The sequence below is a fragment of the Scleropages formosus genome, chromosome 1 (genome assembly GCF_900964775.1).
Source record: "Scleropages formosus chromosome 1, fSclFor1.1, whole genome shotgun sequence".
Taxonomy (NCBI): Eukaryota; Metazoa; Chordata; class Actinopteri; order Osteoglossiformes; family Osteoglossidae; genus Scleropages; species Scleropages formosus.
In genome coordinates, this window is record NC_041806.1 from 10,656,408 (window position 1) to 10,680,526 (window position 24,119).

Genomic DNA, 24,119 nt, shown 5'->3' on the forward strand with positions numbered 1-24,119 from the left:
ATACTTCCATATTATCATCTACAGCACGGGAACTAGGTTTAGTTGTATTGACTGTGAATACGATAGCAAAGGATGGTGCACCTATAAAGGAACACGTGAAAGGAACAGCTAGTATGAAACCAACATTAATAACAAAGAAACGTCAAGGTGCAATAACTGAGATGGAAAAATTATGTTGAGGGGGGATTTTGACATATGTAACTTGACTTATGTAAGGGGTTGAACGGTCTATTTGCGCAAGTAGAGGGGTGTCTATAATTCCTTTTGTAAGCATTTTGAATTCTGATTTTTTTCGTCCCTAATGAAAATGTGTAACATGGTGTCTTCCCCTTTCAAACCGACCACGATCAATGACAAAACATGTGGCTCCATCAGCTGACTTCCTGATTATTCTGCTATACATTCTCTCCTGTCACCAGGAGGCTGGAGGAGCTACAGGCTCAGCTTTTGAAGGCGAAGGAAGAGATGGCTCACCTGGAAGAAAGCCAGAAACAGACCAAATCCCAAATGGAGCTCCAGCTCCAGGAAGGAAGGGAGAAGCAAAAGGCTGACCTTAATGACCTGCAGACTCTGGTAGCTAAGTTGGTGAGTAAGGCTTGTGTAGGGGGCCAAGGAAGCCAAAGCTAGGGTGAACAAAACACTCCATGCTATTTCACTATTCTGTGATACAGACCAATCAACTCCTCACACACATCTGTTCACACAGTTCTGAGTCTTGACCATGAAAGAAATTGCAAGGAAATCCTAGTAATACAAGCATGACATGGTTACAAATTTGGCTGTTTATCTGGGACTGAGCAACAGTATGCAGGCCCCATACTGATTCTCTGGGTTTATTTGACCCGTTAGGTGGCTTTAGCTAGGGCTGCTCATCCTGATGCTTTTTTAAAAATCTGGGACTGACCCAAGCACTATAGACAGTTCAGATTCAAATTTTGTCACGTACACAACCATACTTAGTATGACGTGCAGTGAAATGCTTTTCTGACTCCCCGTAATACATACTAATAGTAGAGATAATAAAAATAAGCCAATACAAATAAAGTAGAAGTTAAAAACATACTACAGAAATGTATCAGTGTATGTCATAGTATGGTTGTTTATTACAAATTAAACTTGAACTTTAAATATGAATATATAACGATAAAAGTAAGGTAAAATAAATTAAGATGAAAATATAGTGGTAACATAAAATATAGTGATCTAAAAATGTGGAATAGCATGGAAATAAAAATGCATTAGAAATAATTAGAAAAAGAGAGTATATCTGAGGAGGAAAATGCAATACACTACAAATCTATTCCCGTATATGAATGGAATGAAAAGTCCAATATTAAAGATTAAATAAGAAAAAAGTGCAGCGTGCAATATTGTGCGCAAAAAAAAGCTGTGCAGTATTCTGCTCAGATCGTGCTTCTTGTACATACAGGTCGAGTCTCATTTCCATAGCGTTATCCTGATTAAGAGCCCGAATGGCCTACAGAAAGAAGCTCCTCCTCATTCTCTCTGTGTTGGCCTTCAGGCAGCGAAAACGCTTCCCTGCCCACATTAGGGAGAAGAGTCTGTTTGGGTGGCTGAGGTCTTTCACTATCTTCCTGGCCTTGGTCCAGCACTGCTTGCTGTAAATAGACTACAGGTCAGGGGGCTCAGTGCAGATGATGCGCTCACCTGATCGCACCACCCTCTGAAGAGCCTGGCTGTCCTGCTTGGTGCTATTCCCAAACCAGGCCATGATGCTTCCCGTCAGGATGCTCTCGATGGTGCAGATGTAAAAATTCTTCAGCACCTTAGAGGGCAATTGTCAGGGTGTTGATGTGACACGACCATGAAAGGTCCTCTTTGATGTGAACACCAAGGTAGCGGAAACTGTCTACCCTATCCACTGGGGCCCCTGTTGATTTTAAGGAGATGATAGCTCCTCTCATGCTTCTTGCTGAAGTCCACTATCAACTCCTTTGTTTTGCTGATGTTCTGGATGAGGTTGTTCTCCTGGCACCAGTTCTCCAGGTTGGCCTTCTCATTGTTATCAGAGATCAGGCTCACCACAACAGTGTCATCAGTAAACTTAACAATGGTGGTAGAGTTGAAAGCGGTCACACAGTCATAAGTGTACAGTGAGTACAGCAGGGAGCTCAAGATACAATCCTGGGGGGCTCCAGTGGTGAGGGTGGGGGGTGAAACATGTCTGCCCACTCAACCCAAGCTAAGGCTTCTTAGAACTACTTCCTTGGTAAAGTACCAGCTCTCCATGCCCTGTTCTGTCTTTCCCAGGAAGGGAGCCTGGCCCAGTCACAGGCCCAGAATAAGGAGCTTGAAGCTGCTAAAGACATAGCTGTGCGGGAGCAGTTGGAAATATGTGTTAGGCTGGAGGCAGTGGAGCGGGAGAGAACTGCTATCCGAGAAAAGACCGTCGAACTAGAGCGGCAGGTTGTTGAGCTGCAGCCCTACAAGGAGCAGGCCCAGGTAAGCCACTCTCTGGGACCTACAGGCCTCTATTTTTACTTAAGTTCAGGATAAGGTACCTGCATCCCCCCCCCCATCTGACAAACTTCACTTTTCACTAGTCTCATTTGGCAGCACAAAGAGATATAATAGATTTAATTATTTTTTTCTGCCCCCCCCCCCCCATGTGTGTAATGTTAATGTATTCTCCCCCTGTATCTATCTTTAAATTTTACTGAATCTTATTCACCTATGAAGTATGTTAAGGAATTGCTAAAAAAGAGCTCCATGAAGTTAGGCCCCCTAAAAACAGCACAAATTAAAGAAAAAAATTTGTTAGTACAGGTAGTCCCCGAATTAAGAGTTCCATGCCCTCAGTCTGTTGGATTTTGGCGTAAGTCGGAACGGTTAGGTAAGGTGGGTATCTGATATCAGTTTGTCAGATGTTTGTGTTAGTATATCATATATTATGTACCTTTCTATGGATAAAAATACATTAAAGAAATATTTCAGATACACTGAAACATATTTAATATAACAATACAGTATTAATACAATGTAATGATGTAATAATAAATGTAACTACAGTATTCATAATAGAGATATAGCAAGAGATAATAGTAAATGTTACGACTGTCGTGATGAACACAGGACACAAAGCAGGCTAGACCCAAGTGCAGGATCGTTATTCAGATCAAAGGATTAGACGTGTTCTTGTGGTCCTCAGTGGGCGAATGGTTGGTTGATTGATGAACTGAACAGAGGCGAAGATTCAAAATCATGGTAGAGGGACAAGGTGGGCGGTCGTTATCAAAGAGACGTGGAACGGGACTGGGGAACGATGAGGAACAGGACTTCAAGAGCAGAGCGAGGGAGGTTTGATAACGCGGGGGGTGTTTCTGGGAAGTGTGTTTTGTAGCCGAGGGAGAGACAGGGACAGTGTGTGTGCGCATGGAAAACATTAAAGAAACTTTAATGTTCAGTTTTCCAGTATTTGTTGGCATTTCACCTTTTGCTTTTTTTCCACTTTAGTTTCAACCATGATCATTTTCCTTTTCTTAGATGCATCACCATCACTTGCATCACATTAACGCTTCAGTGCCGTGGTTAGGAGGGTAAAAACAAAAAAATTAAAGCCAAATACAGTAACACAGGAGATTCTGTTAACAGGAAAAGAAATCTGTCCTAACATGGGCTCATGCTCCCTGTCCACGCGCCAACAAACCGCAGTAGACTCGCAGTGTTTCGGTTCGCATTTCAAAGTAGCACCCGTTTGTTATTATGAATCATTGTATATACAGTAATTTGAATTTTTACTATAATGGGGGTAATTATCAAGTTTTAATTTGATTGTTACTTAAGGGTGACAAAAAAGATCTACTTCCAGTCAGTACGGGGGTGGTTCCTAAGCATGAGTTGTACATAAGTCGAACGATCATAACTCAGGGACTGCCTGTACTACATTTTGTGCTGTGAAAATTTCAGTTTGTAATGTTTTTGAGATGTTAACATTTTTTCCAGGATATGACATCACTCAGCCTCCCTACAATGGCGTAGACACTCAAATTTGTTTGTGCTGTTTAAGCCACAGTTTTTTTTTTTTTTTTTTTTTATTGATTATGTGACATGTTATTTCTGGGGATATTAATAATATCAGTATTATAACTTCCACTCTGTATCACTACTGCCTTTTACCTATCCCACTTCACCCACCTGTCCATGTTGTAGTGGCTCATAATTTAAAAACTATGGTAGTTTAATGAACAGTATTGCTTCACCCAGATCAACACATTGGAAGTTGCTTTGGAGAAAAGCATCTGCTAAATAATAAATGTAAATGTAATCCTCAGTTCCTTTGAAAGTTTGTGTGTTTGTGTGTGTTTTCGTGGTAACGGCACAATTGGGCAAAGTGGTACTCTGGGTTTGTATATCTTTTGTTGATTATAGATTTTTGGTATTATTGATGCCTCAGGTTTCATCCTGTTCTGTTCGATTTTGCTCAATTGACCTATCTGTTCTAGCTTCTTTATGGTGCTCTTGATATATTTGTCTTGTAGTAACTCCTGAGCCTTTTGCAAGTAGTCTTTTCTGTTCATTAAGACTTTGGTTCATCCCTTGTCAGCTGGTAGAATAATAATAAGCTTATTCTTTAGATCTCTTAACGCCTTCTTTTCGCTTGTGTTAAAGATGGCAATTCTCATTTGTCCTTTGAATTTTAAATGGTGAATAAGGAACTTGTTTATTCTAATGGACAGTGTTTAATGCTTGAGGACAGAATGATTCATATTTTTGAATTCTGGAAGTGAGATTCATAGTGTTAAACAGTGAAATTGTTATCCCTCTTCGGGGTGCCAGATGACAAGAAAAGCCTCGTGACATGAAGAACAGTCTAAAGCATGAAGAAATGCAAGTTATCATTCACTGCTGCTAACAGCTACCAATTTGCATTCTTCACGCAAGTTGACAACCCATTCTTTTAGTGCTGTTGGGCATTAGTGTTTCATTTATCTTCATCTCTTTCAAACTGTTCAGTGAGTGGCGAAGCCTTGCATCCTTCAGCACATCTTCAGAAAGATTTTGCATGTCTGACATTACAGGTATTCTACCTTCATCACTACCTTCAGCTTCACTTAAAGCAACTACAAAAATGACCTTAATCTTTAGCATTAGTAAGTGATGCCGACATTGAGATCTTATGTAGAACTCTGACTCTCCTCACCCTGTCTCTCAGACAGTACCACCTGTTGACAAGCTTGACACAGTGTCAAATCTGATAAAGCACAGCGCCATTTTGGAAACCACATATCTCAGCAGTACTCTGAAGCACTGGTTAATGTAAGTTAAATGTGAAAAAGCCTTCCCGAATGCCTGTTGTAAGTCAAGATAAAAATCACAAACGGTTTCTTTTGACACCAGAGCACCTGCGTTTGTCCATTCTGATAGTTAAAAAGATACATCATTGATGTCATGCTTCTGATAACATCTGAACTACAGGAACTTTCATGGCTTCCTCTTTTCTACTTGGGGAAAAAAACTGTTGGTTCAAAAATTTTTCCCCTGACAAACCCTGAAGTTGCTTCTGTCCCCCCCCACCAGTAAACCTATAGTACCAAAAGCTACAACAGAGAAGTGTTTTCTTGCTTGCGTTTTATATACATACAGTTGTGATGTAGTCCAGTAGTGTCCATAGAATTTTTCAAGCCCAGTGTCATGAACGCTGCCAGAGCAGGGAGATCTGCATTTCATATGAAAGACAGAAATAAAAGGGCCTTTGTCAAAACCTTCACGATCTCTGTATTCCTGTTTAACTTTTCATAAAACAGCCAAATTATGTTCTGTAAATGGCTTGGCTCTTATCTATGACCTACATCTATGAGCTTCAAAGCTTTAGAGAGGTATGCCATGTATTTGGTTGGTTTTTTGCCCTCACGCAACACAGTGGAAATATGAACACACAAATTCCCTGAGAGCATTCTTCTTGACTGACCAGAATGCGTATGTTCACGTTTGTTAAGCACTCCACACTTGAGAGTTAGTGGTCTACAAACATCGGGTTTGTTCTCACGGTACTTACAGCGGAGTTTTGCATTCTTTATAGTAGCCATGAATTTCCATATGATTATATGGAACTGATGAACACCTTTGCCCTTGTAAATATCCAGATGCAAGAATATTTTTTCTAAATAAAATTGAACATATTACTCAAAGCACCACATTTTAAAACTTCATAATTGCGATCTTCAATATACCTGGTGTCTTTACAACTGTAAGTTACAGGTTGAGGAATTATTTGTTGCCAGGTCTTAGGTGGGATGTGCACGTCAATTGCTTAATTTGTCTCCCTTAGCTGGAACAAACGCAGCTGCTTGGGAAAATTTCTGTAGAATGAGTAAAAACCTTCAGATTTTTTGAGAAAATCATTTCTAGGCTGAAGTTTCAATTGCAAGCATCACAGTTAAAAATACTACTTGACCAAGTAGTGTGAAAAATTGCAAACTTCTTGTTTGACAAATATGAATAAATCATGAAGTTATTTATTAATGCTTCTTGAACTAATCTTATTCAGTTTGCAGCAGTTCCAGGAGATTGTTTATGAAAATGTTAGTGATCACAGTATTTTAAGCAAATGAAAATTGTCATTAAATACATTGAACCAAGAGAACTAGGTACGGGGTCCCCAATCGTTTTGGGGAGTATATGTGATGTGACATTAATGATGCTATTTGTCTTATCTAAATTCACTATCAGAAACATTAATTTCCAAAACGGACATGATATGGAAATAAACTTTAAACTGCACAGCTAGATACAAATGCCATACAATAGGTGTAAGTCACCTTGGTGAATAAGGTGTGTGGGCTGATAACACTACATCGAGTTCATTGGAAGTCGCTTTGGAAAAAAGCGTCTGCTAAATAAGAAAATGTAAATTTAAAACAGAAGCAATAGAACAAGCAATTTTTAGTATGTTTTTCTTTCTTTTTTTTGTCAAGCTGGCATTGATTCACAAAAAAAAAAACGTGTATACAGGAGTCTGAAACATTGCAGTGAATTTGTATACGTTTTGATGTTCATAAAAATTCTGATGTGAATTTTACGGTGTCAGTTTTTCCACAATTTGTGTCGACCTGGGTGAAGCAATACCGTTTATTGAACTGCAAAAGTTTTCCAATTGTTTCTGACTACAACATGGATCGCTGAGTGAAGCAGGATGGTAAAAGGCAGTGATATTATACAGAATGGAAGTTATCTCGAAATATTAATATCCCCAGAAATAACATGTCATATAATCATTAATATCTGGAAAAAGTAAGAAAGGCGTAACAGCACAAACCAAGCTCTAACAACATGTTTCTGTTTGTGCTTCTTGGAGCGGGGTGACGTCACATTTCATTTAATAATTTGAGTTCCAAAGTAAAAGACATGGAACCACTGCTTGAACAGCGAAAACGTGCACAAGCATAGCATAATCGAATGAGCCTGAATTCGAGTGCTACGCCACTGTAGGGGGTCTGATTGATATTTCATCCTAAAAAAAAAAAATGTTAACATCTCAAATACAACAGCACAAATTGTAATTTTAGTAATTACAATTTAGTAATTTTCATGGTACGTCACTAATCGTGTGTCTCTGTGTGGGGGGGGGGCAGCTTCATGGAGCTCTGAAATAGCAATTTTAATTAGAAATGGTTTTTATGGTATTCCTTGTCATATTATCCATCTGTATACATGGATAACAAATTGTCTGTGGCTTAATATACAGTCTAATTGTAGTCTTGGGCAGAGGAATCATCTACATAGTGATTTTAAACATAGTTTTCATCTTCTTTTTAGTTTTCCCTGATATATATATTCATTTAGCAGACACTTTTCTAAAGTGATGTACATTTCAGAAAAATACAATGAGTGCATTACATCAACAGAAGATGACTTTAATGCAAATTTGATTCGAAAAGTAAATTTGCCACATTCCACCATATGATCCATTGTGCATCACATGAATAGCTACATAAGTTTATCCATTATCCTACAATTCTAAACACAGAATTATTAAACATTTACATCACACAGGTTGCTGTATACACGTTTTTCCACAGTTCAACAATTTCTAATCAAAATTATTAAACATTTACACATCTGTCGTGCTCTTAAAATACCAGGGGAGAAGCAAGTCCAAAAGAGGTGAGTTTTGAGACATTTCTTGAATGCAGAAAGAGATTCAGCAGTTCTGAGTGAGAGGGGTGGTTATCCACCACATTGGAGCTAGAACCAAAAACTTTTGTGCTTTTGATTTTGGACCTCTTGCGTCTGGGATCACCAAACAGGCAGAGGTGGAGGAGCGTAGTAGTCTGGTTGGTGCATAACGAGCAATCAGTTCTTATAGATCCTGAGGTGCAGATCCATTGATGGTTTTGTAAGCCATAACCAGTGTCTTGAATGAGATCTGGGCAGCTATGAGAAGCTAATGCGGAGAAACGAGGAGTGGGGCAGCAAGCATGGGAATATTTTGGCAGATCAAATACAACTCGTGCAGTTGCTTTCTGAATCAGCTGTAGAGGTTTGATGGCAGAACCCAGAAGGCCAGACAGGAAAGAGTTGTAGTAGATCAGGTGGGATATTAGCATGGTCAAGTAGTTGCGTAGTCTGTTGTTAGATAGGGAAAAATCCTGCGGATGTTATTCAGGATGTATTTGCGGGTCTGGGTTGTTGTTTCAATGTGTTTAGAGAAAGAAAATGCAGGCAGTACAGGGAAAGACTGGGTAGCACATATGCCTCACAGAATCTGGACTGTATGACTGTGTGTAGTTGCATGTTGTTCTTCTGTAAACACAGGTTTCCTCTTGCAGCCCAAAGACCTTTTTCAGGTGGAGGGGTGACTCAGAATTTCCCATAGTCGGTGAATTTGTGACTGCTATTACACGAATGTGTTGCTTCCCTGCAATAGGCTGGTGTCTTATCTGGGATGTGCCCTACCTATCCTAGCATCGTAAGATTTTCAGTTGTAAGCAATTGTGGCCGTGTCATAGAATAAGCATTTATCGAGTGAGTAACGGAAAATATAATCAGCTCTTGAATCTCTGTGAAATAACTGTACCTCTGCTGGGTCATTCATACTTTTTTCTTTGTATATTTACATTTATTTTTTTAGCTGATGCTTTTCTCCAAAGTAACTTAGTGTTAAAACAATGCTTAAAATGGTTTACCCATTTATATAGCTGCATAATTCTTACTGAACCATTCCAGGTTTAAATATCTTGCTCAGAGTTATTACGGCAGGATTTGGTTTTTGAACCTACAACCTTTGAATTCAGAGAAGGCACCTCTAACCATTATGCTGCTTGCTGCTACCATCTTTATAAAGTCAAGCCGGTCCTCTGTGTGATGGCATAATAGAATATCCGCCCATTAAGAGGTCACTTTTACCTGATACACTGGTGTAGAAAGTAGAGACAATCCCTGTCCATTTAGTTTGTTTCCAGTGAATTTGCAGTTTCCCGTTGCCTAAAACCAATCCATATCTAGGCAGCATCTTTCCGTTTCATCCTCATTTATGTTGCACTCTGGGCACATTTACCCTTACATTGTTCTCTTTTTGTGTTAAGTACATTTATGCCGTATTCATCATTTTTACCTGGCTTGTGTTATCTTGCTTAGTTTCATGGTTAAGATAACATTCGTGGTATTATTGGTGTAGTGTTCTCTGTGGGATTTTATTTTTCCTTTTGTTTTGGCTTACACCTGTATAACCTGTCTTACCTATGTTCATTATTTTCATAGGTTTTCCTAACTCCTTTTTCCCCCCTTCCACCTACCCTTTTTTCCCCATCTCACTTTGTACCTGTAGTCCCTTGCTGTTAAGCTATCATCTTCCAAGCAGGTGGCTGAACAGTTAACCGCAGAGTTGGGAGATCAAAAATTAGAGTTAGGGCAACTGTCTAGAGAACGTGAGAATCTCCAGGCTCAGACAGATATGCTTCAGCAGCAGTTTTCTAGCTCTATGGAAAATCTGTCTGTACTGGAAGTTCATTATGCAGAGCTTGTGTCAAAGACTGAGGAGCTGCAGTTGCTGAAGGATCGGTTGCTTAAGGAGAAAAAAGACCTCTGCTTCAAGAACCAGGAGCTTGATAGAGAGCGTGATACGTTGTATGTTGAGAAAGACAAGCTGTGTCTACTGGTACAGGAGCTGCAAGCTTGTGTGAACAATATGGAAATTGAAAACAAGAAGCTTCAGGACAGTGAAGTGCAGCATGTGGGTCAAATAGAGAAGCTTCTTAACACAAATACTGAGAGGAATGAAGATCTTCTGAAGTATCAGAAAGAGATCTTGCTCCAGGAAGTTAAGAGGAAGCAGCTGATGGAGGACTATGAGAAGATTTGTGAGGAAAATGTCAGTGTGCATGAAGAGCTGAATCTAATTAGAGAGCAGCTGATATCACAGAAGGGGAAGATGAAAACTGAGATGGAAATGGCCAGAGAGGAAAACTTGTGCTTAAAAGCCAGGAACACTGAGATAGAAACAAAATGTGTCTCACTGGACGTAGAGAAAGAGGGTCTCTGTGCAAGGAATGCTCAGTTACAAGTGGAGGTGGAGACCATGCAAAAGAATAAATTAGAAGTCTTAACACAACTTCAGTTGTCAACTTCTGACAGGGAAGCTCTGTTGGTGGAAAAAGAAGAGCTTCAGAATCAACTACATGTAGCCAGGAAGGATTTGGAAAGGTCTGTACGTGATATGGGAGAATTGCAGGTTTCCAAAAACAGCCTGGTCAAGATGCTTGAAGAAATCAAGACCAGCAGAGAGGTAACAGACTCTGAGAGACTCCACCTTTTGCAGGAGAAAGAAGACCTTTTGACTCTTCATAGGGCAGTATGTATGGAGAAGGAGGAACTCTTGAGAGAGACAGAGGAACTGTCTGAGAAGATCTGCCTTGCTCACACTGCCATAGAAAAGTCTCAGCAGGATGCCAAAGAGCTGGCTCAGGAAAAACAGACACTTATCCAGAAGCTTGCAGGAGCAGATAAGGAACTTCATGACCTCCACATAGAGAATGCAGCCCTTAAACTCACGGTACAGCAGCATGTCATTGAGAAGCAGTCTTTGGAAAGGGAGAAGGAAGATCTGATAGAAAAGTACAAAAGAGAACTTTCTGAAAAGGCAGCTATTGCCATGGAAAGGGACCGATTGGCTGAAGATGTCAACAGAATTAGGGAACAGTTGGAAAATTCATGTAAGGTGAATGCTTCCCTTGTGCAGGACAAGTCTAGTTTGGTGGCTGTGCTGGAGCAAGTGAAGCAGCAGATGGAGGGGGTAGGCAAAGAGAAGGCCATTTTAGAAAGGGAGAATGCAGATATCAAAGTCCAGCTCCAGAAGCAATGCTTTGATAAGGAGATTCTTGAAGGGCATAACGCTTTACTCAAGGAAGAGCTTCAGAGACTGAAGACCGAATCTGAGAAAACCCAGGCTGGACTGCTGAAAGAGAGGGATGTCTTAAAGTCTGAGCAAGACACCCTAGTTCTCGAACAAGCAGATTTGAACAGAAAAATGCTAGAACGACAGAAGGAGATGAAGGAACTGCAGGCTCAGATTCTGGATCTTTCTACTAAGAATGAAATGCTGTTGGAAGCAAAGAGATTTCTTGAAATGCAGCAGCAGTCACATGCCAGTGAAATGAGCCAGCTAGTCAGTTGTAAGAATGACCTCCATGAAAAGGTGGAAGCCTTGCAGAGAGAGTTATCTGTTTCTGCTGCAGAGAAAGCTAAACTTCAACAGTCTGAGGCTATGCTGAAGATGGATGTAGCTTCCCTCCAGAGGGGTCAAGAAGCTGCTGACCTTGAGCGAATCACTTTGCTGAATGATATGGAGAAGCTTAGAGCTGCCAATTGTGCACTGCTGTCAACAAAACAGTCTTTCCTGGAGGAAAAGATGGTGATGCAATCCATATGCCAGGACCTAACCAAGCAAAACTCAGAAACAGCCCAGGCTATGGAGGGTATATCTGCCAGCCTTAAGGAAGAGCAACAGAAGACTGCTACTCTTAACCAAGAGCTAGCTACCCTACGGTTACAGCTGAAACAGAATGACCAAGAGAAGGCAGACTTGGCTACTGAGAAAGGAAATCTTTCTGGTAAGTTGGAAGAGTTGCGCAGAGATGCCTCTTTGCTGGCCAAAGAGAAGGCAGATGCATTGGCGGCAAAATCTAGGCTGGAAAAAGAAATGGCGTCCATTCTTAGTATTCAGAAGGTGAGCTCTGAGGAGCATACCAGACTCCAGCAAGAGGCAGAAGATCGACAGGGTACCATTGCTGAGTTGGAGGCAATGTTGATGAAGCTCCGGAGTGAAAAGACCCTGCTGGAGGAGAAGCAGCGGATGTCTCTCAAAGAGACTGAAGCATTAACCCAGGTGCAAGTGAACCTCTCCACAAGCCTGACCATGCTGCAAAATGAGAAGGAAGCTCTGCTCAGAGAGAAGGAAGAAGTTGCCCAGCAACTCATGCAACTAGAAGCCCTTCACAAAAATGCTTTATCCCAGCAGCTTGAGGTACACCACTACTAACCACCCTGCTTACTCACTGGAGAATTGCTCAGGATGTGTTACACTTTGCTTGCATGTTTTCAACTCACTTTTAAAATTTTTTTTTAATTGCATTAATTTTCCAAATTTGTGGATGGTATGAACTGCCTAGGTAATGGGCTAATTACCACCATTTTTGAGGTGCTGCAGTTATTTTGAAATGGTGATAATTTGTAATGTGTTCAGTCTTTTAGTCTGACAAAGAGGAAAAGCAAATGGGTACCTTCTTGGAACGCTATGGGTAGACGATAACTTTTGCTTCAAAAGCCCCAGGCAAATTTATTTATGAAAATCTTTTTTTATATATGTAATCAATATAGAATGTTTATCTTTAATTCACAAAGGCTACTCCCCCCTCTCTCCCTCCCCACCCCCCCCAATTTGCAACTTTTTTTGAATTCTTTGGCCCAGGTTAATCTTGACAAGATTCTTGTAATTACGCATGGCTTGAAAGGGAAACCAAATTAATTAAAAATTCACTACATTAACTTATCACATCAAAAAATCTATTTTACAGAAAGGGGTGAGACAATCCATTTTCAGGGGCATGAACAACAGTCTGTCTACAGTTTGTGGTTTGATTTCGTCTTTCCAAAACAAAGAAGGCCCTTCTCAGGCCATGTAGGTTTTATTAACATGTCCCTTCTCCTGCTCTCTTGCTAGGCTGTACAGTCCACTGGGAAACTGGAGCAGGCTGTGAAGCAGCTGTCACAGGAGAAGAGCTGTCTGCTACAGGAGAGGAGTGAGGTCCAGGCCTTGCTCCAGGCTAACCAAAGAGCAATGCAGGAGCTGCAGACTCAGGTGGGCTAGAATGGCAAAAGGGATTGGGTCTTGTGTCTCTTGAAACTATATTCATAATCTCCTGATAATTCTCTTGTTGTTATGAAAAATGCTCAGTTCTGATTCATAAAGTTATAAACATTTGGAGAAATATGAGAATACTTTAACATACTTTATTTAAAATGCATTATGTAAATCTTTTCAGACTGTAAAATTTGTCTGACACGTTCCTCATCTGTGGTATTTTGAAACCTCTGTCTTAAAAAATAACTTGCATGATTGTGGCTCTGTAATGTAGGTATTGTTGACAGAGCTTGAAATCATGTCTTCAGTTGTCCATAAATGCCTCACTAAACAGTGCCTGAGCCAGTGGCTTACACATCTGTTGGCTTGTAACATTCTGTATTCTGAGAGTGAATACCAAAAAGGTCATTCTGATGCATGTACTCCCTCTGAAGTCACCTGTTTTAAGCCAGCGGACTGAACACTAACACAAATGCATCACGCTACTCTTGCCAGTGTGATCATGTGCTTACGTAACTGGTTTGCATTGCCACTTCATGTGAATATGCTCATGCCTAAATGCATTTCTAAAAACAGTTCCTGTACAGTGGAAACTACTACAACGCCTTAAGGAAATGCATATGCTTGTCCCTCGTATTACAAATATCAGTTACAAATCTTGAAAAATAGAAATGTTTTCCAGTTTGTTTTTTCCTACCATTTTATTTTAGGGCAGAACACACTGAATTGTGCGCATGAAGTATTTTTCATTTTCAGTTATTTTAAAATGGACTTTAATGCTGCTTCATGTTAATATAAGATAAACTGGCATCCCACTCATGTTTTCCGTGCCATGCCTGACATTTCCAAAATAGGACACAGAGGTAGTGCATTTTCAAGGGTAAGTTCAAAAGTATCTGCCATAGCTTCTTTGTCCAGAAGTTTAATATTGCAGCTACGTTTTGATGTATCCTTGTATGAGCTGTTGATGAAACTAGAATAAAGTTTTACAATGAATTTAGAAATAATTATGCCCTACCTGATAACCTAACTTGTGAATAAATTGAGGAATTAAGCGCTTACGTTTTTATTTATTGTGATGTAGTGAAACAGAGAATTCACCACATGAACAGACTTCTGGTCCCTGTTGTGGTAATATAAGTACAATAGACTTATTCAGTACAGTGGAATTTTTGGTGTTTTCTATGGTCATTTTACTTCAACAGCTTGTGGGAACAGAGTTGACATAAGAACCCAAGTTGCCTTCGCTCTCATTATTTTATCCAGTAACCAATTTAAGGAATAATTCAGTCCCAGTACAATGCAGTTGCTGCACAGCTTTGAAGCTACCTTATACACTGGTACAAAATTTTTCAATTGGGAAAATCAATCATAATTGCCAGCCTTAAAAAGGATTGAAAATGCAGGTATACTTTATTGCGTTATTTCAACCAGGAGTGTTTTTTTAATAGAAAAAACAAGTGTGGGTAGTGTAGGTGCTGTGCAGATTTTGTACTACACAGGCAAACTAGTATAAGGACAGCTCAGTAAAAAATGGTCTTTAAATGTAGAGAATTTCTGTGTTCCCTTTTGTTAGAGTATTTGTAATGCTTGTTTTCAGTTGACATACATTGTGTTCCCGAGTTTCAAAATCTTTGTTTAAAAACAAATTAAAAGGAGCCTTTTGAAAACCAGATAAAATGCCCCGTATGTGCCACGCCTGCTGTAGAAAAGGCCCTTTTTAGTATAAGTGTGCTGCTGTCGTTGGAAGAGGAAAATGGAGCACTCGATTGCGAAGTGCTTCAAAACGAGAACCATAAAGTTTATATTTACTTATTTAGCTGATGCTTTTCTCCAAAGTGACTTCCAATGAACTCAGTGTAGTGTTACTAGCCCACATACCTTATTCACCAAGGTGACTTACACTGCTAGATACACTACTTACAATGGGTCACTCACCCATACATCAGTGGAACACACTCTCTCAATCGCTCACACACTATGGGGGAATCTGGCCAGCATGTCTTTGGACTGTGGGAGGAAACCAGAGCACCTGGATGAGACCCATGCAGACACAGGAAGAACATGCAAACTCCACACAGACTGAGCAGGGATTGAACCCATGTCCTCTCGCACCACCCAGGTGTTGTGAGACAGCAGCACTACTCGCTGTGCCACTGTGTTGCCCAAATATAACTCTGTATTAAGTAAGGCTTCCTTTTCTTCTTTAATCCTCTTTGCTCCAGTTGGAGCATAGAGCCTTCACTGCATGTCTCCATCAGTCTCTGTCCTGGGCTGCCTGCTTTGCCTTTCCCTCAGGACATCTTGATCTTCTGTAGCTCTGGCTGTAGGGTTCATCTCCATGTGAGGAGTGGCCTTCCTCTTCTTCGTTTACACTGTGAGTTCCAATCCAAAGTTGGCCTTGGAATGCTGGTCTCTTGTCTGCGAAAGATGTGCCTGACCCATTTCCTTCTCTGGGTTGTTAATATTACATTTATCTGACACTTTTCTCCAAAGAAACTTACAATATTAATGTTCGTTACTACAATCTTACAATTATTTACCCATTTATACAGCGTGGTAATTTTTACTGGAGCAATTTAGGATAAGTACCTTACTCAAGGGTACTACAGCCAGAGGTGGAGCTCCTACCTGCAATCTGTAGAGCCAAAAGCAGCAGCTCTAACCACTACACTACCAGCTGGATTTCAAACTGTCAGGGAATCTGTTAAAAGGGCTTTCTTAAAATGGCAGTAAGATTTAAATAATATAGATAAAAGTAATTAAAGATGCCACTTTCGTTTATTGTTACTGTGTCGTTATCATAGTGGTTTTATCGTATAATGCTTAGAATGTATAAAAAGTCTACACTGGGCAACTGGTTATTGATGAAAAATAAATATAAAACAAATACAATAGATTTGTTACAAATATTATAAAATCTTTGTCATGTTTAAAAAATATTTTATTTTGGTAATTTCAGGTAACATATTTCATCTAGAAATAATTCTTTTCTGATTTCTGTAAGGAAAAATGTTATTTTGACACCCTGTCAACAGGAACTTTCCTAATGGGGTGATTTCTTGGAAGAAATTAATCCTTCTGTGTGAGGAATGGGTGTATTTTTTTTTTATATATATATTTGTTATGGGGGAAATGTGAATATGTATGTTTGTATCTCTTTCTTCATGTGTGATGAGAATGGTGATAGGGAGTGTGCTTTCACCCCACCCCCTAACGTGACAGATGGCCCATATGACGCAATACGATTGGAGATTAAGTAAGAACTCTAGACAAGGTAGAGGGTGCATGTGTGCAGACATGTTGCCAGGGAGATGGAAGGTTGCTAAATGCTCAGATTTGTGTGGTTACACAGCTTTTCAATTCTCTTTCTATTCTTTTATTTAAAGGTAGATTTTTTTAGGTGCAAAGGTGTGCTCTGTTTACATTTTATAGAGGCTCCTGCAAAAAGTAAACCATGATTTTATGTATAATGCATGGAAATTAATAGGGCATTCAAACAAAAAGATTTGTAGAATAGAGAGGCGGTCTGTCATGGAATTTAGAACTCTGCATCAATAGGTATGATGGTAATGCGTTTCTGAAAAACCCTTTGTAATGCAAACTTGTAACTGAAACGTAATTACCATTTGTTTTAATGGTAAGAGTTTGTGCATTCATGAGCACAAAAGATGACACTCATTTATGCAGAAATACCACCAAATCCCATTAAAATGGAAATACCCAATTAAATATTTATTAGTTATCAAAACATAAGGTAGTCTCCTTTCGTTAATAATTATTTCATTATTATAATTATATTGTATGACTATCTGCATGTTATAATGTATGACTGTCTGCACTTGCTTGGCTCTTTCTGAGGTATTGTATACTAAAAACTTATATGCTCACAAACAAGATAAATAGATACAGTACTGTGCCAACAAATCACTACATCTTCTACAACCTCATCTTTTTAGTGTACTTGTTCCTCACCCAGTTTTATTGCTTCTACCCAGCTGTTTGAATCAAAATACACAGTGTGATTATTCGTTAGCACCTGTTTGTTGTATTTGTTTAATCACGAACTTGGCTATAGAGACCAAGGCTATTACAGGCTATTACAAAGACCTCAGGTTCTACAAAGTGGTCTATTACCATGTTACTTTTTCACACACACTGAATAAACTGACATTTTACCCTGTGGTGCCTTGGCTGTGCAGTTAGATATAAATCCAATCCCTATTCAGTGTCTTAGAAGCTCACATGGGTTTCTTCCCAAAGACATCAATTGCAGGCCAACTGGTGATTAAATTTGTGTGCCTGCCTGTGCCTGTTTGTGCATGTGCTGTAAGTAGCAATAACTGTAAGTAGTGTACTGCATGGTATGTAACACCAGGTAATCTTGGAGTGTGTCAGTAAATAAATATAGATGGCTTGCACTGCTTGGCTGTCAGGAGGCCTAGAAAATCCAAATTTAGCCTTCATAAGAAACCCCTTGTAAATTGAAGAAAGGGTATTAAATGAAACCTTTAAAAACTGAATTGAGTATATTTCAGGGTGTGACTGAATAGGGATTTGATGTCTGTTAATCCTATAAACGGCAGTCACAGGAAAACTTGTGTAATTATACGTGTTTTTTCATGTTTCAAATTAGCATAGATAACTTCTCACTTATTCGACAAATCTGGACTCTTAGTGAGAGAACAATTTCAAAACAAAAATGCAGATGATACAGTGATTAGTGACAGTGACTTAGTCACTTCTAAGACTGTTTCAGTTGCATTATCTTTACACTGAATTCGTGTTCGATATATCCCATGTGTTTTAATTGCAAAAAACTCTGTAAAAGGAAGGAAAATTTATATTATGAAGGGAAATGCTGTTCAATTAAAATATCTATTTATTGCATCTACTAACAACATGTTACATAACCCTTTATTTGAACTTCATTAAATGGCAACTGTATGGTCTGCTGCAAAGGTGTTAATGGAAATTCCTGGGCAGGGTTCAGCCGCAGATACGAATGGCACTTGATTAAAAGCAAGATTTTCCTGTTTTTTTTTTTTTGTTTTGCATCGTTATACTTCTTTACATGTCTGATATGTTTTGTTCATCTTACCACATTTTTTACACACAAGATGTGATTTTTTTTTTTTTTTTTTTTTTTTTGTATGTGTTTGTTGGTTTTCCTGACCAAAACTTCCAGTTCTATTGCAGCAAATTAGACTTTTAAGGGCTTTTAGAGAGTCATATTCAAATTAATAACCTGTGCCTGTCAATTTGCATGTCCATTGTTAGTAGAGAAGCCAAAAAATCAGCAACACATCTCAGCATTCTCTGCAACCTTGCACTATTTTATATTTCTCATTGTGGAGCTAGGCCTTAATTGCAAAACAAGTAAAATAACTTAACCTTCATTGCTGTGCCAGGTGGCAGGTGAACACCTTTAAAAACCCTTCAGCCAGGATTGTCTGTACTCCATGTGACAGCCAGAAGCATGCAAATCTCTGAGGGAAGGTGGGGTGTTTGACGGGGGATGATGATGGGCGAATCAAGGAAAAAGGGGACGAATGATAGTGACCTGCGTGTGTATTTTTTGCCAGGCACTGGTGCAAACTGCCTTGTTTTCAACAAAAATGAAATTTTACAGCCCTATAAGCAGTCATTAGGCAGGAAACAGCCTTTCCAGCTACCCCATGATTGGCTGAAAGGGAGTACGAAAGCAACAGTGAGTCCTTGGGTTTGCTGGCTGTTAATAGCTTCAAGCAGGGAGGGGTTAAGGGTAATTGCAAAGAGTAGAAAAGGGGGGCTGGGTTGGGAGGAACACAGCGTGAGGGGCGTTACATAACGTTAATGCCTGCGAGCATGCATCTTAGTGGCAGCACTGCACACTCACATTCCGGGGCAGTGTCGTATATTATTGATAGTGTTTGTTTCAGACAAGCTTGGAGTGAGACGAAAAGGCAGGGAAGTGGACACAAAGCGCGGAGGAGAGGTTCCACAAACATGGATGTGGCAGCCCTCAAGCACAGCTACTCCAGCCTTTATGCCTCTCGGTTTCAGGTACCCTCATGGAGCAGTGGGTGGGGATAGGGGTGTGTCCTTTACTTGGGGCTGCATGCAGTTTTTACAATGCACACAATATGCCAAAGGTGGCAAAGTGTGTTTGTGCACAATCTTGTCTTGTAATGTCGACAGAGAGTGAGTGCTTTGAACGTAGGTCCTGGATTGTTGAGTGGTTTGTGAGAGAGCTCTTGAGAGCTGCCCCTGCAGCGGCTGATGATGAGCCATTTGGACCACTTTTCAGGCAAAGGGAGGCTGGCAGACCATGCTGGTTGTGTTGTGTAAACACAGTAAGCTTGGGCTCCTTGTTTAGTGGTTGGGATTGTTAGTTTTATTGGCTTCCTTTGAACTCCTAACTTATTGGTAGACTAACTGCCATCCTTTCATCAAGCTTAGTCTTAGTATGAAAGGAAAATGAATTTGCATGTTGTTTTTTCCACATTTGATTTTAAATTTGTGTCATTTAAAAACTGCTTAATGTAGTGAAACTACATTAAGTGAATTTGGAATCATGAGAAATGGTTGGTGGGGTGTTTTCAGTGATGATATAGCAAGGGAACATGTAGGAGCATAAAAGTAATTGCTACTAGGGTTATCTCCAGTTGAGAGGTGTCCAGTGTCCTGCCGTTTGTTTTTGTGTATTAACAGGAGTTAATACTGGAATTACTTAATGATGTAGATAGTCAGTTAACTCCTTGTATTCATTTTTTGTTTGTTTACATTCATCTCTCACCTAACATGGTTGATGCATTCTATGAAATCACCATTAACTAAATTGCCATTGTCAGGAGTTTGAATTAACATGATTTCTTTTTGGGAAATTTAATTTTTTTTTTTCTTTAATATTATTAATGAGACCACAATAAAAAGGTATATTTATGCATGACAATATAACAAACATATCTAGTTCTAGCTTGTCCTTTAATATACTTTCATTGATTTAACTGTCCAGTGCAGGGTGACTATGTTCCTACATGTATGCTGCAAGCAGAGAGTGTGAGACTTGTAGTACATGGTGCATTGCATGGAGACATGTTAATAATTTTGCTCACAAATATTCATTTTATCAAGAAATAAAGTTCCCAGGAACATTTTCTCGGTCACTCTGCAAAACATGTGGACAGTATACTATTACATCTACATTTATTCATTTAGCAAACACTTTTCTCCAAAGCGACTTACATTTCAAAGAAAATATTGTGTGGTATAGAGTACGGGGGCTGTGACGGCACAGCGGGTTTGGCCTGTGTCTGCTCTCTGGGTCTAGGGTTCGAGTCCCGCTTGGGGTGCCTTGTGATGGCCTGGCGTCCCGTCCTGGGTGTGTCCCCTCCCCCTCCAGCCTGGTGCCCTGTGTTGCTGGGTTAGGCTCCAGCTCGCCGCAATCCTGCTTGAGACAGGCAGTTTCTGTGTGTGTGTGTGTGTGTGTGTGTGTGTGTGTGGCAGTACAAACAGATGTTTGACACTAGATCTTTTTCATAGTGAGATTAAGGCTTTGTTTAGAATAGTATAAGACTGATCTTGTAGTGTAGTGGTTGGAGCTGCTGCCTTTAAACCCAAAGGTTGTTGGTTTCAATCCAACCTCTAGCTGTAGTACCCTTGAGTAAGTTAATTGTCCTACATTGCTTCAGTAATATTACCCAACTGTACAAATGGGTAAATAATTGTAGATAGATTAACACTGTCGCTTCGAGGGAAAGCATCAGCCAAATGTAACGTATCCATATTATTAAAGCTGTTTATGTGATTGTCGTGTGTGGCCATAAAAGCACAAAGGAGGAATAATGTTGTCATCACCCTTTATTCAAACCTTCTTCAAAAGTAAGAGGACAATCAGCCCTGAAAAGGAGACCAGAAAGTGCGTCCTTCATAGAGGGAATCCACTTCCAAGGCTTATCCAGTGTCCACTACTTTGATCTTTCACCAGTCACTGTTTCATTACTCAGTTTGCAAATTGGATGTGACACAGAATGGGCCAAAGGCTTCTCATTAACTCTGCATGCAACTGTTTGTATAATGCATGCAGGCAAAACTGGTTATATTTGGCTAAGTGACTCTACTTGAAGAATCATGCAAGTGATTCTCTGTCATTATCCATTGGTGAAATTAACTTTTGTTTACTATTGAGTTGAATGTCACTTTGGAGAAGAGTGACTGCTAATTGAATAATGGAAATATCGACCAACTGGGCAGCTCTGTGGGGTGGGATATCCCAGCACTGTCATCAGCAACAAGAACATCAATACAGACAGAAAGGGGAAAGTCAGTCCCTGCCTCACTATTATCAGTTCCATTAATTGAAATTTCAATTACAACAATTGCATAATAAAAAACAGAACCATAATTATAAGAAGTTTTTAAAATGATGTGTTAGGTGTATGTTTATGTTGACGTATGGTCAGAGCAACTCGGAGTGGAGGTATTGCATTGCAATAAAGGATGACAGAGATTGCGCTTCAGTGATGGGCTTGAAATGAGTACATCTAAAAGACATGGGATCTTATGTAGCTTATCCACCTTCTGTTTGCTTTTCCCCATCTTCTCTGCTCTTCAGTGGTGGAGAGATGTTTGGGTAGCTGATCTTTTCTTTGTGAATTGCTTTATAGAATGTAAAGGTCCTAGAGGTTGGACTGCATCCAACACTTCAGTAAACCTTTCAGTATTGGGGATTTGTGTCATGGAACAACTTATAGCCTTTTATGCCAACCTGAAACCTTTTGCTCAGAGCAGCGCTTACTGTTCACGATCGCCACCTGTCGCTATGCTGGCTCACTTTTTTCTATATAATGAAAAACAAAATTGTTTTTAAACTTTACGTCAACAAAAACTTTGTTCCTTGATAGTTCATAAGTCGTGGAGCAGCTGAAGTGCGAATAAAACTGGTTTCCCATGCACCTTCAGTCATGTTTGCTGCAAGGAATTTAATGTGTCACAGTGATTCACATGAGTATATTAATGGGTACATGTTTATAGTTCATTTTCATTAGGACTCATAAGACCCATATTTGTATTTCACTTCCTTCTCTTATACCCTTGATCTGTGCACTTGGCCTGAATTAATACAGGAAAATTTTCCTAGCTGTTGGCTTGTTTTTTGACATTCATACAAATGCAGGTCTATATCTTTTCTTATAGCTGGATGCTCTAAAACAGCAAAACTCTAAGTATCAGGAGGAGCTCTGCCTGTCGAAGGAGCAACTCAGCTCCAACACCCAGCATATCAGCAGCCTCTGCAAGGAAATGTAAGTGAAATTCTCTCTGTATGTTCCCCCTTGCTCTCTGTGCTCTTTACTACTTCTTTTCTTTAGGTGCCATATGTTTATTATAATTGCTCTGATGCACAACAGTATCATCTGCTGCAGTATGTTCTTGATTCACACCTTTATTCTGCCCTCACTTCCTCAGCAGGTCAACCCAAGCTATATAATGAAAGATCTGTTCTCTGATAGGAAGAACAAGGCTTCATAACTTGCAATCTTTGTAACTCCCTCATACAGTCTAGGTAAAGCTGTATTCTGTGGATGGTAGAGAAATTAATCTCATCTGATTTCTTCTGGAACTCAATGGAACAAAACTAATTTGCTCTACTTCTAGAGGCTCATCAGTCAAAATTGCTCAATGATGACATCCAGAACAAATTATATTTTTTATACTCTAATTTACTTAGCTAAGCTCTTAATCAAAGTGACTTCATGACAAACATAATACACATCACTTACCAACGTGGCATTTCTGTTGAAGGACCTTGTTATTTACATCACAGAAAGTCTGCTCATTGTTCCTTCTCTCGTGACTTATTGCTCTAGCTAATGTCAAAAGCCTTTTGTGGCAAACCAAGGCTGACCTGGGTCATTCTGGTTCTTTAGCTTTATTGTGGAGCTTAGATTTTTGTTGGTTGTATGAAACATGAGATTGTTGTCGTGGTGGTGGTAATTGTACTTGCACTTTGTCAGCTAACCTTTTGCTTCATTGACTCAACTGCTGTGATGGTGCAGAGATCCAGCCTCCATTCAACAGGACACTGAATGAAGAATGTTTGTATTCATGTTTAATGTCATGGTGCAATAATGGTTCATTCTGGTACTGCTCCGTTAGTGAATCTTTAGTCTCTGGTGGGGTGGATTTAGTGTTTCAGGTGAAGTTTGGAGGATGTCCAATTTCAAAGCATTTTCAGCAGTCACACCTGCATTGTTTATTACTCATATGGAGGTGTCAGATTGCGGGTGGTACTGTCCTTTCAGGAGACGATCCTCTTAGGTCTGGCAGAGGTTATTTGTGGAAGGATGCAGCAGTGTGTGGAGATTTCATTGTCATGGTTGGGGATTTCTAGGAACATTTGTGTCTTGTGTGTTGTATGCAGTGCCCAAACCCAAGATAGGCACCACCAGAGTTATCTAATATTTTAAATCCTTGTAAGTGAAGGATAATATTTTGAAGTCTGTCCTTGACTTGGTCTTTCTTCTTATGCCATCCACCCCTCCTGGGGCATAGGTGGCCAACAAGGGTATGTAAGAGCTGAGATGTCATGAAGTTTCCTGGTTGGTGTTTCTGTTGCTGGCAAAGTTTTTACGATGTGGGGTAGCTAGCCCCACGCCCCAACCCTTATCCTTTCTCAGTCGGGCTTGGGACCGTCCATGGTGGAGTTCCTTGACTTTGTATAAAACCAAATCACAGCTCTAGATCTAGCATTTTGAAATTCACGTAAAGTAGCAAGAGTGATGTTTGGAATTAAACCAAGTTATTTCAAAACTCCATTCTG

General features: G+C 39.8%; 1 protein-coding gene across 7 annotated transcripts in view; it reads left to right on the forward strand.

Moving 5' to 3' along the window:
* Positions 1-24,119, forward strand: part of clip1a (CAP-GLY domain containing linker protein 1a) — a 65,819-nt gene that overhangs the window by 30,331 nt on the left and 11,369 nt on the right. For 6 of the 7 annotated variants that reach the window (XM_018752918.2, XM_018752920.2, XM_018752921.2 and 3 more), the window contains 4 exons: positions 420-585; positions 2,272-2,463; positions 13,178-13,315; positions 22,496-22,602. In XM_018752918.2, the coding sequence (XP_018608434.1) occupies positions 420-585; positions 2,272-2,463; positions 13,178-13,315; positions 22,496-22,602 (603 nt within the window). Of the gene's footprint in view, positions 1-419; positions 586-2,271; positions 2,464-9,787; positions 12,482-13,177; positions 13,316-22,495; positions 22,603-24,119 lie in introns of all 7 variants that reach the window. The other variant, XM_029255285.1, reaches the window with a different exon arrangement.